The 16,060-nt window shown below is 37.9% G+C and overlaps 1 protein-coding gene across 2 annotated transcripts in view; it reads right to left on the bottom strand.

The window, feature by feature from the left end:
• SULF2 (sulfatase 2) overlaps positions 1-16,060 on the bottom strand; it is a 62,492-nt gene that overhangs the window by 33,180 nt on the left and 13,252 nt on the right. For both annotated transcript variants that reach the window (XM_009887541.1, XM_009887619.1), the window contains exons 3-5: positions 9,613-9,764; positions 6,015-6,184; positions 1,438-1,588 (exon numbers count right to left, since the gene is read on the bottom strand). In XM_009887541.1, coding sequence (XP_009885843.1) covers positions 1,438-1,588; positions 6,015-6,184; positions 9,613-9,764 — 473 coding nt within the window. The remainder of the gene's footprint in view (positions 1-1,437; positions 1,589-6,014; positions 6,185-9,612; positions 9,765-16,060) is intronic.

The following is a 16,060-nucleotide window of genomic DNA, read 5'->3' as shown; positions in this document are numbered from 1 at the left end:
TTTGAATCTCACTTATTTAAGCAACACTCAATGATCTTGCCTTCAGACAAATGAGTCCCCCTTATGCAGAATATTTGCAAAATCTCTTCCAGAGAAATACCACTCAGTTGTAGTCTCTCACTAGCTGGAGAACTAACATTGAGAATCAAGAGGAGCTTTAACTCTGTGGTTGCTTCTATGGATTTACACAAGAATTTTTATGTGACACGTACCAACTTGAGCACCAAAGATCAATTTTTATGTGATATTTTCACCTTCACCACCAAAGTGGTACCTCACACAGACTCAGAACACATCAGCACAGAAGAAAACAAACTCTTGTTCTTGTTGTTTTGGTTTGGGGTTTCTTTGATTCCTTTTTGGGTTGTTTTGTTTGTGGGCTTGAGTTGGTTGGGTTTGGTTTTTTTTTTCAAATTTTGAAAGAGTGATAGATATAATTCACTGGAAAAGATCAGGCTAACGTGGGAATTACAACTAAAAAACAAAACAACTAATTTTGCCTGCAGTAGATCACCCAAAGCGAAACCATTTTACTAAACAAAAAATCAAAATAGTGGAGTGAAATAGCTGATCTCCCCTAATGCTGTATCTGATCCACTTAACCAGGTTCATTAATGTGAAGTAGAGCTCATACTTGCCTCAATCAGTAATTAAAAGACATTACGAGCAAGTTGATGCAATGCCATCCAGATAATCTCATCTTTGCCTTACAAGACTCTCTTATTTTCTGTTCTGCCTTTTTTGAATAAGAATGCCAAGAGATAAGCAGTAAATTGCAACACCTTTAAATCTGCCTTCTTACAACTGGAAACCCATTCTTTTTCAGAGTAGCTTTTAGCTAATTCAGATGTTTCTGTTCAAGACACCCAGCTTGCACTAAGAGATTTTATTATTACATTATGCACTTAATTAAAAAAGAAAATTACCTATATATTTATTTACTTCTACTATTTAACATCATGGGCCTGGTTTACCATGTGATCATTCTAGTTAGGACTCCTGTAGCATCATTTTTTGCTGCTGCTGTTCTTCTTTCAGAAACTCAGTGTTACAGCATCAAAATAGGCACACGGTCAGGTAGTTATTTCCAACAGTTTGTAGGATGACTTTTCACTATCAGATGATACATCTTTAGAATTTATGATGTACATTTTTTCAGGTGATCCCTCCCTCTTCCCCTTCATCAGTAGTGGCTCTGCGGCAACAAATCAGCTCCTCACACCACCCAACTCACAGTACCTGTCTTTAGCAGATGAGGATCCTTACACATTGAATAGGAACACAAAATCCTCAGAGGTGAGAGGATTACAAACTATTAAGAAACTGATGCAGTCATCCTCCTCATCCTCCTTTGTTCCCCCCTTATCTTCATATACAGCACAGCTTGGATCTTAACTCAAGATTTGTTTAGCCAAAATAACTGACTACTAATCTTACCATCTCCATGGAGTCGTCCACAGACATGAGTGTTTGAAGGCGCTTTCTCTGTAGCATGTTGGTGAACTCCATGTGTATAGGTTTCATGGGACCTGTATACCTCATTATCCAGTGCTTGTCTGGGTTTGGAGCATAGTTATAGCTGGGAGTGCTAAGGAACAGAGAGAAAACCAGCATGTTTTAGCAGTGTAGAAAAAAGTCATAGTAATGTCTACCAATAATTTCTATTTGATCAACACTATAGGACTTACTCTCTGAGGCACACAAGAAAATATTAGATTTACTTTGGAAAAGTCTTACACTTTTATGTTCTGTATGAAAGATGTGAGAATGAAAAGAACTCTGTGGGCAATAAAATCTATTGAAGAGTAAGTATACATTGCTTTTGCAGTGTCCTCAGACTAACATGGCTACATTTCAAGGCCAAGAGACTAGCCTGAGAAGCCTAACTCCACAAGTACGATCTGGATGAAGCATGTACTATAGGGTTCCTGCTCATGTAATTGCTTTGCTTTCACTCTGCCCACCTTAGCACCAAATATTATGGCTTGCACAAGCTGTTAATAATAACCATAAAACTTGCTGAAAAGGTTCGACTACGTTCTTAAATGGCTTTTTTGAATTCAGTGTGACTGGCTACTTGAATACATTCACACTCACACCTAGAGGAGCACAGGCACCCTACCTAGTGTATCAAACTGCCTGTGAGCTCACAGCAAGCAGAAGTGGATACATAGCCAGATTTTAAAGACCTGCCAAGAAAAGCAGGGCTGAGGGGAACTAGGACTGTATTTTGCAGACACTTTCCAGCCACCAACTCCTTTGTGACAAACAGAAACTTTAATTACAGTTCCTGCAAAATCCCAAGAGCTGGATTCAATGTCCTCCTGGAATCGCGCTGCCCCTCCAAGTTCTTGTGTTCCTGGGACACCATTAAAGTGATGAGGATAAATATCACTTATTGTCCATAATTTCATGTTGTTGGCAGTTCCAGAGATTGCTTTTCTGTGCATAATTGTATTGCTCTAGGTTAGCTGGATCTAAAGAAAAGATTAAATTTGATATATCATTACCATGATGTTGAGTTTCTGCATCATGTCCAACTCACTAGAAAGCTATATTATAGCTTACATTTGCAAGAAATAATATTTTTACCTACTATATCTATTACTAAAAAATTTGTTATTACTTAATATTGAGAACCACCTTTGTCAGTTTCTTCATACCCTGGCTCAAACACATCACCTGCAGAATCTAAAATAGTAAAAATTACTTTTCTGAAGTGATTTTTTGAGGCTTCCTTTTTTCATTCGAAGCAATGAATTCAGCCTATGCAAATGTGCAAGCCAAGAGGGTGACACAGTAAACACAGGAAAAAATAGTAGATATTCAGTTATTTTCTTCTTCCCAACACAAAATTTCCTGATAAACTCAGCTCTTATTTGGCAAATATCTACTGTTGGTTTTGCATATGCAGCAGGGTAAGTTATTAAGATAAAAAATCGTAATAGAAGTTGAAACTTCTCCTTAAAATACTGTGTATCTAATGTCTCTGAATACGACAGGTAGTCTTTAGAGTTTTAATCTAAACATGAAATTAATAATCTGACAATGAAATGTTCTATGCCGAAAGCCACTGTTAGATGCTATCTGAAAAATGTGTGTAGGCGGCAAATGGAGGCTTCTTCATATAGGGAGGAAAGGGCTGGTGTTTATTCTCTCTGTATTGTTAATAGCCTCTTGAATTTCAGAATGTTATTGTGGCTGAAATAATGACATTGCTCCTTTGAAAATGCTGACAGTTATGGAAACTGTTGCTATGTGATGCCCAGAATGAATCAAAAATGCTTGGCAAACTCCTTTTCAGCTTACTTTGTGATTTCCTGGCTGATTTGAAACCTCCCGCTGTTTAATCCAACCAAAGCCTGTGATTTTCTTTGATTACTACAAATGTAACCCTCTTACACTTAACAGATTTGTCTGTCTTACGGGAAAAATACACAAATATAACATTCCTAGAAGTTGGTTAAGATAACCTCTTCAAATGTACTCAGAAGATAAGTCCTAGTCTGATTGCATTTGACCTTGGAAAAGATGGGTATATTTTAGCACCCTCTATAGAAGTAACATTTCTGATGGCTGTTAAACTGCCCAGCTGTTGCATTCTCTACAGCTATCAGTATAGGCAGTAAAAAAGGAAAACCAGCCATGTAGCCTAGGGATTTGCTATGGGAATGCTGGTTGATGTGAATAATTTTCAAACAAGAAAAGACTGCAGATGCACACGACAGAACGAGATGGAGAGAGACTTCAGCGTAGGGTGGAGTGGTCATACCAGCTAGTACATGTAATAATAGAAGCAAGAGAACAACAGCATAAATTAGCAACAGAAGTACATACCAGAGTTCCCAAGCAAAGTGCTCTGACTGTCAGTCTATGCTAAAATCCGTAGGACTAACTTTTAGCTATTATTAGCAATGCTACACAATGCAGTATGTACGTCAACCAGTGTAAGCACTACAGTCACACCTTCACTTCGCTTTGTGGATATAGCTCAAGGATCCACTTGCAGACTCTGTCAGCGCTACCACAAGAAGAGGTACAGAGACATGCCCCATGGTGTACGGCCTTCTGATTCTGGGGCTAGGCAAAGACTTTGTTCAGGGTATTGCTCTCGGGCAATTCATAATAAGTGTTCTACCTGTGCTCTGATCCTTCCCTGCCATATCCATGTGACAACAAAACAGTGAGAACTGTCTACACCCCTTTATCATTGACAGATTTATCTGTCACTGAGGGATTCCCTGGAATGTGGGAACAAGGGAAAAAATTGAAAGCAGAGAACTAACTTGTACATACAGTGAGGGAATGATGCACGCTCTGCATTTTTACATTTAATCTTAAACCCAGGCCAATGAGAAGCCTTACAGATTATTATTATTATGTAGCGCCGGGAAAATTGTTTAGAGCAAGATTGACAGTTTCTTTGCACAAGATGTACTTAAAATCCTATTTTATGTTCATATCCAAAAGAAAAACACAGTTCCTTAATCTACTGAGATAATTTGTATCTTTACAAACAAAACTTGTTTCCACAAAGTGACTCTTCCTGTATAACTGTAATCATTGTAAGAAAAGTCACCTACAATTAAAAAAAAGTTTTGTGTAACTACTTTATAATCAGGAAGATAAACCTAGTTTGTGTGGAAAAAAAAAAACCCACAAGATTTAAACTATGAGCAAAAGAAAAAGTAGATGTAGCTCATATTTTTCATTGCTGGCCTTCCACAAATCCTTCTACTGCTTTTCATCCTACTAGCATCATTAAATTGCTACAGAACGTTGCTTGATAAATGATTATCATCTCCGAGATACAATTGCCTTCCAAAGGAACTTCTAATAAGACTGAGGTCAATACTGGGTATAAGCTATAGGAAGTTGTTCATTTGGCATTTCTGTAATTTTCATTTCAAAGAAAATAAATACACATAAGATGGCAAACAAACGCGAAATACTGCATTGCTGTAGATCTAGGACACAGATCTACACAGCACAAAATAATGAAATATATAATTCTAAGTTATGCAATACCTAGACAATAGAACAAATGAAGCTTTTACACTCAGACTCTATTTTAAATAAAGTGAAAAAGCTCAAATGGATTTCACTGGACTTTGGACTAGCCTTGAGCAGCTTTGGCTACCAACTGATTAATATTTCCATCAGTTCCCAGTTCATTCACAAATCCAAAATAAAACAGAATTCCCCTTAAAATAAAAAAGGGCACATTGGAAGAAAGTTATAAATGCTGAACATCAATGAAGGTATGTAGCCAGTAATTATAAAAACGTTGGAATGTTTTCAGTTGTGCCGAAAGGTGATTTGGGAGAACATTCATTTTATCAGCCTGCGAGGAGATGCCTGTAATGGAGCATTAAAGAGCCCTACCTGTAAAATGTCTCTGTGCTATAAACACAAACCATCTCATCACGGAGCTTATGAACATGTTAACTCAGGAACCGGGTGAGACTGCTTTTGGGACCTATTCAAGACATTGCACTGGGTCATGTACAGACACACCAGCCCATTCAGAAATAGCTTGTCTCATTTGGTGCTGCAGGCCTGTACTTCCTTTCTTTCCGTATACGAAATGCGAGTAATAAGTATTGCATACTACGTGATTTTTGGTAATGCTCATAAAATAATACATAAGGACAGGGAGGTAGAGTTTCTTCCCGTGAAGAAATTACAGCCCAAGAACCAGATTTTGGTCCCCCTGCTCAAAGCATAACAGTGCTTTACTTCCCAAATAGGTTGTAACAACGTCCAACGAATCCAACATGAATCTTTCCATTTACCTCAGTGAGCTACAATTCCCAGTTCTACATGCAGTAGCTGTTCTCAAGATACTTAAAGTAGTCTGAAGAGATAAAAAAACCGAAAATCTCAAAACTCTTCTTATATAGTTGTGACAAACTTAGGCCAAGAGTATTATAATGCAAACATTGTTCCCCCAGAGGCACCCAGGACTTCTATACTCCTGAACCTGGAAATGAAAGGGTTTTATCTTTCCTTACATGTGCTGTGAGGCATTAGGAAAGAGATGTGAGTACTGAGGGGCTGAATCTTCAGGGCCGTGAGGAGCAGCATGGCTTATAACCATCAGTACAGGCCTGTGAGGATACATCTTCTTTGAGATTCTGAAGAAGGTAATACTGTCATTGGTAATCAGATCAGTTAGATAATCCTGCAAGTAGAAGTAAAAGTATAATGAGATACTTGAAAAATAATTTCAAGTTTGGGGGTGAGATGGGAAGGGGAGGTCTGAGGTATCACAAGAAATAGGAAAAAAGAAGCTACTTCACTCAGAATGGGAGGAGGAGGGAGTAAGTGACAGATGTTAGAACTTCAAAAACTAAAACCAAATCGTTCTTTTTTGCTGCCTAGAAATATGAAAAGCAACAGCTTCCTCTCATTAAACAATAAAAAAGATAAAATAGGACTCTCTCTTCTCAGAGTGTGTAATTACATTATGCAGATCACAATACTAAATACAATGACCAGTTATCAAAAAAAAAAAAAAAAGAAAATTACAGGTCAATTTCTACACTTTTGGGTGTCAATATCTTCAAGGTGTATAGTCTGTTTTGTTCATTATTCTTATCCTCCCGCTGAACCAGAAGTCACTAAAGCTAGAAGATGCTGGGCTAAGTGGACCAAACATTAAATTCAATATTCAGACATGGTGACTGATAGAGATATAGACTATCAAATAAATTGCTGAGAATTTAGAAAACTTCCTTTGCAAGTTATGGAGTATCTTTCCATTTTCTAAGAAGTATCATTATCATTCTTCTGATATCTGCTGGAGTTATATGGATTGAAGACAGTAAAGTTAATGACAAGCCATGTTCTCTCTTAGGCTGCATCACAGGAAATGCTGCAATAATAACCCTCAAACATGAGTAGGATACAAAACTGCACCTTTAAAAAACAAAATAATAACTGCCATGTCACATCTGAATGTATAAAACAGACATAACACCTGCCTCTGGTCAAGTGAACAAGAACAAGGTGTGGTACATACTGGATTGCATCTCCTTTTACGTACAGCTTTCTGTCTGCGGTTCAGACACTTGCTTCTCTTTCCCACTGCTGATGTCCTTGGCCTGAGAAGGCAGCTTACCAGTCACCAAAGGAAGCCTTTTTCATTGACTGTATTTACTTTCCCCAAGTTATTTCCTGTGTATCCCATAACAAGGCTGGCAAAGTCTCCATTTATAATTTTACACATTGGTCCCAACATGAGGCGTGTATATTATGAAACTGCCAGGATTATGACTGTTATGGATATGATAGTTTCACTCATGAAAGCAGGTGTAAATAGGCATAATTCCATCAAAGCTAACTGAAAGACCTCCATTCATAAGCATATGCAGGGGAAGGGAGAATGTAAAATAAGCCAGACCAAAGCAAAATTGACTTCTGAGCGTACTTTCAATACCTGAGACCATACTCAGAGCTGAGAGAGAATACTGGAGTGCTCTCAAAAGTGCACTGACATTTATCTAAAATGTGCCTGTTCTTTAAGCTTGTTGCTCACTTTCTTAAGTGTGTAACTCATTTTTTATTTAGCCGTTACAAGAGCATAGTTTTCAAACTTCCTTTTGAAGATGAAAGTTTTCAACTGGTCAAAGTGAAAATCATTCAAATTCAACATTGCAAAACCAGTGTTTACCAGGCAAAAAGACCAAACAGAAACATTTCCCTTAACTGATTTCTTTTTTTTTTTTAAAGCTCCAGATTTTAGAGGTTGCAGTAGACTATACGAATGCATACAAAACTAAAAATTCATCTAAAAAAGTTGACAGAAACTGAAAAAGAAAAAAATCAAAGTAGAATATATATTGTTATAAAATCTGAAAGAATTTGCAAAGATTTGATTTTCAGAGGGTAAGTGCTTAGCAGTCGCTTTGGAGGACAGAATCAGTAATGCTTTTTTCTAGTTTTCCACTGAGACATAATTAAAATTGTCAAGTACATAGGGCTAAAAACTACAAGTTTCCAGCAACAAAAATGGCAGGAAAGAAAGAGAAGCAGTCCTGTATTTCATCTTCTGTTCGTTCATTTGAATTCCAGTGTTAACATCAACAGGTGCCATTGCTCTGCACACCATCATCTGTTTATTACCATAGCTGGGTATTATGCAAGCGTATGAAGACTATCAAAACATTTATATTTTCATCAGACTATTTATTTGTTTATTACCAAACTTGTTAAGAACAACTAAACCAAATGAAAACCTAAACATTCTCAAGTACTGCATACACAAAACAGAGCTGAGGATACTGGAACATAAAGTTCCCTGTTGGGTCGTTGGTACCATGGGGAACAGTGCCCTACGAAATCACCTGCCTGACGTTGTTCCACATAAGATACAATTCCATCATTACATTTTCGGTACATGGGTGCAAAGATTAGCTCTCTCACTCTTCATAGAACAGAGGGAAAATAAAAGACAAATAATTCTGTACATCAGTTGCTCCTTCCCCTTAGCAGCTGGTGACAGAAAAGAAAACCCCAGAAGCCTGTGAAGTTTTACCTTTCGACACAAAGTACATTCAATTAAAAATGGCAAATAGGGGAAGGGAAGGGGGAAATCACACAGGCATCAACCTTTTAAAGGACTGACTGTGAACATATTGCTAATGAAACACAAATATGGAGGCAGGATTTGCACTCAATAAGAGAAAGCAAACCAACTCCCTGTTAAGCAAATACACCTTACAAATTAGTATCACTCCAGAGCAAGTCAACTTCGTAAGTTATACACTACTTAAACTACTGCAGTTTATGGATAAATTTATTTATCATCATACTTCAGAGACAATTCAGGTCATTTTAGGAATTCACAAAAGCTGGTTCCTTTGGAAAAGTAACACTTTTGGCTGAAACAAACATAATCCTGACTGCAAACAGGTAACCGAGCTGTAACATGTGCTGGATGAGGAAAAAATGATACTGCATTTGATAATGATTATCAAGCATGTTAGTAAGTTTGGCCAGGGTATAACATCCTTGCAAGGATATCAGGAAACATATGCACCTGTAACAATGCACAGAGATATAAATTTAAAAGTTAAATTCTCCACTCATTCAGAATTATCATAAGATATACCAAGATATTATGAATTCTCCAGCATATTATGGCTGTGAAACCAGTTCCTTAAACTAACACAAAAAGATGGGTCTAGCTGGAGGGAACTGGATTCTTGTCTCATTTATGCTTGTGTAACTCCACTGGAGTCAGTTCTCTACCAGGGGAATAGATGATATCAGACTCAGCACACAATAATTAAAGTGCAAAGCACAGAAATAGTTATGATGCAGCATTTAAATCCATTTTCACAGCTTCAGCTCATAATATATACCACAGTCTCAGAACATCCTGTTTGTTTCCATTGCTGCTAATAATGTTTGCAGTAACACGACCCTCCTGGAATGGAAGCTAAGGAAAAGTCCAAACACGATGCCTATTGGCTTGTAGATAATGTTACATGTAGCACCTTTCAAGGACGAAAAGAATTCTTTAGTCATACTGAAACCATAAAGCGCAGCTTTCTTGTGGTGACGTCCAAACGTTAAAAAAAATAGAAATAAATCAATAGGACCTACCCTGGAGTAGTCATATCCGTGCTTCTCCTTTACTCCATTTCTACAGAGTGTGTAGTTGTAAAATCGAGAGTTTTTAAGTAATCCAACCCATTCTTTCCAACCAGGAGGCACATAGGAGCCATTGTATTCATTAAGGTACTTTCCAAAGAAAGCTAGGGGTAGAGAAAGCAGAAGCATAGTAAGCGGGCATAACAGAAACACTTCAAAGACACCACATTTAACCATATTCTTTCCCTTCTGTTTCTTCTGAGAGGAGCTTGGTTTTCTTCATGCCGATACATTTAAGACAAGACATAAATTCAGAGTTATAAGCTTGCCTGTGTTTCTTTATTTCAGATCTCCGTAATGCAGATCTTTTGATTTACAACCCGACTACATATGTGAGAAACTGGATGACAATTACCGTTATATTTTCTTTAGCGTCTGATACATTCAAAGTCAGACGAACAAAACAAGAATGCTTAAAATAGTGTCAGTTGCCACATTATCTCATCCTACTCTGAATCACCCAATTTAGCTACATTTTTCATTTTGGTTACACCCACTTAAGCCATCTCCACCTAAGGAACTGGCAGAAGCAGTGAAGTCACTAATAGGAGGCTGGCTTGGGAGAAACAATAACAAGTGAGGACCATAAACATGATGAGATTTTAAACTTGCTGCATAGAAGAGATGAAGCAGCAGCCTGTTTGGCAGAACAAATGCAGAATGAGTACAAGGACTCTTGCAGAACACAGGGCAGGCATTTGAGCCATCCTCCCAGAAGAGCTATGTACATGCTAGCCTTGCTCTGTAAGCCACAAGTGTACAGACGCAAATTATCTTCCAGAAAATGATTAAGAAAAATGAAAAGCATTAGATTTCTGTGAGAAGAACACAAATTCTCTAAAGTACATGATGTACCCAAAGATGCTTTCACACTATTCCAGTAAAAAAAAATAAATAATTTAAAGGCACGTATTTTTCAGTATTAGTTTATATCATCACTATGCAATTACATATAAATTACGCTGGAAGACTCCATTTGTCTAGCTAGGTTTTTTTAAAGCTTAAAGGCAAAATTCTGCCCTTGGGTGTGCAGACCGCACCACAATTCAGCATCTGACTTTTCATGATTAGAACTCAGATTTTTGAATGGTCTGGCAATACAAGTTAGCATTACCATAGTGATTAGCACAAAGATCTTTACATTTGTTACACTTGTCATTACAAACATTTTTAACCCAGAGGCGCATAGTGTCTACAGCATCTCACACTGGCCATCTAGCAGTGAACATCTGTTCAACAGAGTGACAGAATATCTAACATCCCGTTCTTAGACTTAAGACTAAGTCTCACCTCAATCTACAGGATTTGAGCACACAATTCACACTTCCCAGGTTCTTAAAGATTTTTTTTTAAGCTTGCAGCCTATAGTGTCTGATAATGCACCTTCTTGTACTTATACAAATGCAAGGAGCAACAGCAGGGATAGAGTAGAACAGGTTTTCAGCCAGTGTAAAAAGGGCCAGCCTCACTGAAGGCAATGGATTTACATCTTTTTGTAGCAGGCTGAATATCCGTCCAAAAGATAGACACAGTGCGAAACTGCAATTTAAAACAGTATGTGAGAGACGTCCATACCACTACCTGATAGTTTTTTTATTTCTAAAAAAATGGGAAACATGATATTAGCAACATAATAATATGGTGGAATGGAATTTAATAAATCTACAGGGAGTAAGTATATTGTACAGTGAATGTCCATAAGATCCAAATCAAAACGCTTTGGTAGAATGCAACAGCATATTTTGAATAATTCTCATCAACAAATCTCAACGTATTCAGTTAATATGTAAGGTGAGCCAAGAGAAAGTGAGCGAGATCATTCAAAGTGTCTGAAAGAGATGAAAGTGCTGACAAAATTAAGATCTACATCACAGAAGATGAGGAGGACACATCTATTGAGACACAATGGATTCCTTAAAATTACACTGTGCTTTCAAAATATTTTGCAAAAGCAGGTAAGGTGCTATGCTATTTTACAGATGAGCCACTTGCAAAAGGGTTTAGTGACTGATAAGCATGCTGCAGAAAAGGATTTGTTTCACTGTCCTGAACCACCTCGTGATGTCTTCTTTAACCAAGAAAAATAAACTAGCAGCAATGAAGAAAGCAAAATCTACTCCACTGTAGATGAAAACTATTAGATTACTCAGGGACTACATCTATACAGTATATACACTTTTCCAAACGATTTTGCTTTATCAACAACTTCTAATTTTTAAAGAACGAAAGGCAACTCACAGTGGTTATGGGTGATAAAACAATACATGCGCACATTTTTTCTTGTCCTAGTAACAAAGGACACAGGATTGAAACACTGACCACTGTCGACAGTAGCAGGTATGCACAAGGCAGTCCAAAGCCTTTTGTCCCCCATTCAACATATTATATCCAAACAGAGATATATTTGGCATTTCTGCTCACGGGAACCAATCCATTCCTAAAACCTTTGGCTGAGCCAGCTGAAGAATTCAGGAAAGAGGCATTCTGTAATGAATTACTTCATTGTTATTCTGCAGAGGCATTAAAGGAAAGTCTGGCGGAAGTTCCTTCCAGCACCTTTTGCATACCCCCAATTGTACATTCAGGATGTCTTTATAATCTTTCATGGATGTCAAAGTGCTTTAAATAATTTTCTCTGCTGTTTCCAGTCTTCCATTTCACATCTTTTTCTTTTCCCTCTCCTTCTCAGCTGTTTAAAGACTTGTTATTCAAAAATTTTTAAACGTCACTCCTCTGCAGTACAAAATGTTGGGTTACAATAAAGCTCTCTTCATGTTGGTGAAAGATTTTGATTTTGGATTGCAAAGATTCTCTAACACATTTTTTCCCCTCATCAGATTAGTTCACCACCAGAGACAGCTGCTCACTAGAGTACACATGCCTTTGGTACATCCAATTTCAAACCGCTCCAAGAGTTCATTAATAAACATTCACAGAGGCTGCTGTTTGATATGCTCAGCCATGTTCCTATATCCAGTCTATGAAATGATCACTAAAACCCATCCAAGTGGCCATTTTTAATAATTGCATTAAGAATGTGATTTTCCTTTGCTTTAAATACTATACAACGTAGTTTCTCCTAAGACTACAGAAAACAGGATACACAAGAATTGAGTCCTTTGTACACTGTTACCACTTCCGCAAGGGTTCATAACCTTCTAAGGTTCTTTTCTCAGAGTCTCACCCTTCGATGATAAACACCTTGAAAATTCTTTGGTATAGAGTGGAATTTTTACAAGAGGTTTTGTTTTTTAAACTCTTCCTGTAAGGAAAACAATTTGCACACTAAAGAATTTTCCCTGTGCTATCAATTAATACGAAGGTCTGCTCTGAATGTAACACAACCGCAGACATATCAAGGCCACAGCTCACTGCTTAAAAAGCATATTGTCAAATGTAGTGTAAAAGCACAATGAAAAGAATGGATATCAAGGCATCATCTACCACCCCTGGAAATGTTCAAGCGAGTTCTCTCATCTATCTATATCATCTACCAAACTCTACAAGTTTGTCGGGATTTTCCCCCTCCCCGTTTTTAAACACTAATTCTTTTCTTAATACCTACCTAAAAATACTTAACATAACTAAAATGCATCTGCAAAGGATATTCACAAAACTCTGCATTAAACTGAAAACTAAGGTAATTCAGGATGCATCAATAAAATTATGCAGGGGCTCATTCATCCCTTTTTATTCCATATGGACTGCCCAACATTGGGAGTTGGATATAAAAAACCTTTTTTAGTTCTCAAACTAGAAACAGGAATGTGGTAGAAGTCAACAGAGATTCACCAGTGTAAAACTGCCAAAGGACAAGATTCAGACACACAATTTTAGTCTTTCTTTCAGTTTCCTTGATTTGGTAGCTCTGATTCTGACCATAGTCACCTGCTTAGACACAGTTCTGTTAACTACTGGCCAAGATCACATACCCATTCCACTAAAAACCTGCTTAACAATATGATCATAGCATTTATGCTCATTTCAAATGAAGTAAGAAGATGAAATCAAGAAAGAAATGTATGAGAGGAGTACTGGTAATAATTTCCTGACGGTGATATGTTACATGCTGTTGGGAAGCAGTGAAAGATAAAGCTCTAGCTATGCGTAAAGCCAAGTCAGGCTACACAGTAGAACACTACACTTCGTGGAGCGCTGTTTGCCTGGCTTCAGGGGGACCTAATAACCTTTTCACCAGCGAGAAGATTATTGAGAAGACAAAGCCATGGTGGTGCACGGTGGCAGGACAAGAAAGAACTAGCGAGGTTCAGCCTGGATGTAAAGAAAACCTTTTTCACAAAGAGAAAGAGTCAGAGTGAAATAGGTTGCTCAGACTGGGCAATTCCAATCCTTGGTGTTTTTCAAGACTAGACCGGATAAAGCCCACAGCAACGGGGCCTGGGGCAGGCTTTGAGCAGGTGGCGGAAAAGAGACCTCCTGAGGTCCCTTCCAACTTGAATTAGCCAGTGATCCTGTGACGGACTAGGTGATGTATGAGGCTTGTCTTCCACTGAATGTACATGATTCCAGGATTTTAGAATTTAGGAGCAATGAATAGAATTTGTAAATATTCATACTCTCATAATAAATCCTGAAGCTGAAAAAAAGTAAAATTCAGCTTTTTGCTACTCCTGGACAGTAAGCTCAGTATTTATACCACACAGCCCTCCTCCTGGAGTCTTCTCTTCAAATCCTTCATGCTACTTAGCTGTATCCACCTATTAGTACCACATTAAATTGTACTTACCACCATGACTGCGGAGTTAAACTCATGTTTTAAGCTATTAACTCTCCACATTTAAACATGAATGTTGTGCATTAAGTGCGTTACAGACATATCTAAAGCACTGTTTTTCTGCCGTATTTCAACAGCCAACTTTCCAAGTATTAACTTAGGTTTTGAGTTGCAAGTCTCAGTTACTCACAGGGATTTGTTCACCCCTCCAAAATCTTTTACTTCTGTATTGACACTAGTTTCCCCAGCTCAAAGTTGAACAATTAGCTACATTTGAGCAATCTTAGTTTTGGATTGGGGCGGGGGGTGTGAGGGGGTGGGGAGGGCATTTCTGATCTTATTTCTGCTGTATATCTAGCAAAAGTTACTTTCAGTACTATTTGTCCTGTAAGAGACAATCAGAGGAAAGCAGATGATAAAGCACTCTCAGCATGGCTAAGTATGCATGGAACAAGCAGTTAAGTCCAAAGGTCAATTCGGCTTTGCATTCACAGCATGGCCAAATATACTCTTAAACTGACAATGTACAATGGAATAAAGCCAGAGAAATGAATGGATTTACAGGAGAAGTATGGGGGTTCAGAGATAATAACCTGCAATTTAATGCTAAAATTTGCTTCCATGGGAAAGATTTTTCAAGAGACATCAGTTCTCATTAGGTATCAAAATAACTGACCAGGTTTTCCAAAAATCGGTAACTCCTAAGTGTCACCTGAATAAAATGGTCCTAGTTGGCACTTTTAGTGACAACAGGAAATATGACACTACTGCAAAGATGAGAAGATACGGCATTAGTCTTAATATCTCAGTAACTGCAGTAAATCTAATGAGCTGCACAAAATACACAGTGAGTGTAAATGTTAGAGTATTTTTAAGGTGGAGAAGAGGGGATTAAGAACACATTCTGTTCTCAGATCCCTTCAGTTCCATCAGTTTCAGGATTCTGAGGAGGACAGGGGTCCAAGTACTTTTTTTGCTATTTCTTTTCTTTCGTATGCCTGAAACAGTCCTTGAAATGATGAATTAATTCAAGTACTTAATCAGTTAGACTAAGGACAAGTGTATCCACACACGCTTTATTTTAGTCTATTGCACATGGTAGCCCAGTTTTTTTCTAACCTACAGCACAGTGATAGTACAAAATGTTCTTCAAGATCACATACTCCATCCACCATCGCAGGGCCATAAAAAGAGTAGCACTAAATGCAAGAGCCTTTACACGCTCAGCTCTTCTCTGTAACTGGAATAAAAATTACCACTACAATTCATGAAACATAATAGTTGTAAAACCCACGTTGCGCAGTGACGGGTGAGCACTGCAGTTAGAATAGCCTACAGGCTTTCTTATTATGCCAGGAGACTAGTCTGATATCTAGCGGGACAAAGGCAATGCACAGTAATCTTTATGACACCTTTGTTCCTCTTCCTGAATTTGCATTGCACATTTCTCAGTTGTAGCCAAAGATCAGTGCCAAGATCTATTTAATGAATCAGGGGAATTGGCTGAAGGGGAGCAGATGAAGCCAAATAAAACAAAAGGGCTCAAACCAAATATTTTTAAATGGTCAACAAGGAATCAAACAGAAGAATGCTGACGGTGAGCCAAGTCTTGCTTGTCTTTCTCAGGTGAGCAAATTCCCAATGGAACTGGGGCTAAAGCCCCCT

The sequence above is a fragment of the Charadrius vociferus genome, unplaced genomic scaffold, assembly GCF_000708025.1.
Source record: "Charadrius vociferus isolate BGI_N301 unplaced genomic scaffold, ASM70802v2 scaffold280, whole genome shotgun sequence".
NCBI lineage: Eukaryota > Metazoa > Chordata > Aves > Charadriiformes > Charadriidae > Charadrius > Charadrius vociferus.
Note: the sequence above shows the minus strand (reverse complement) of the source record. Positions and strands in the feature narration are given on the sequence as shown.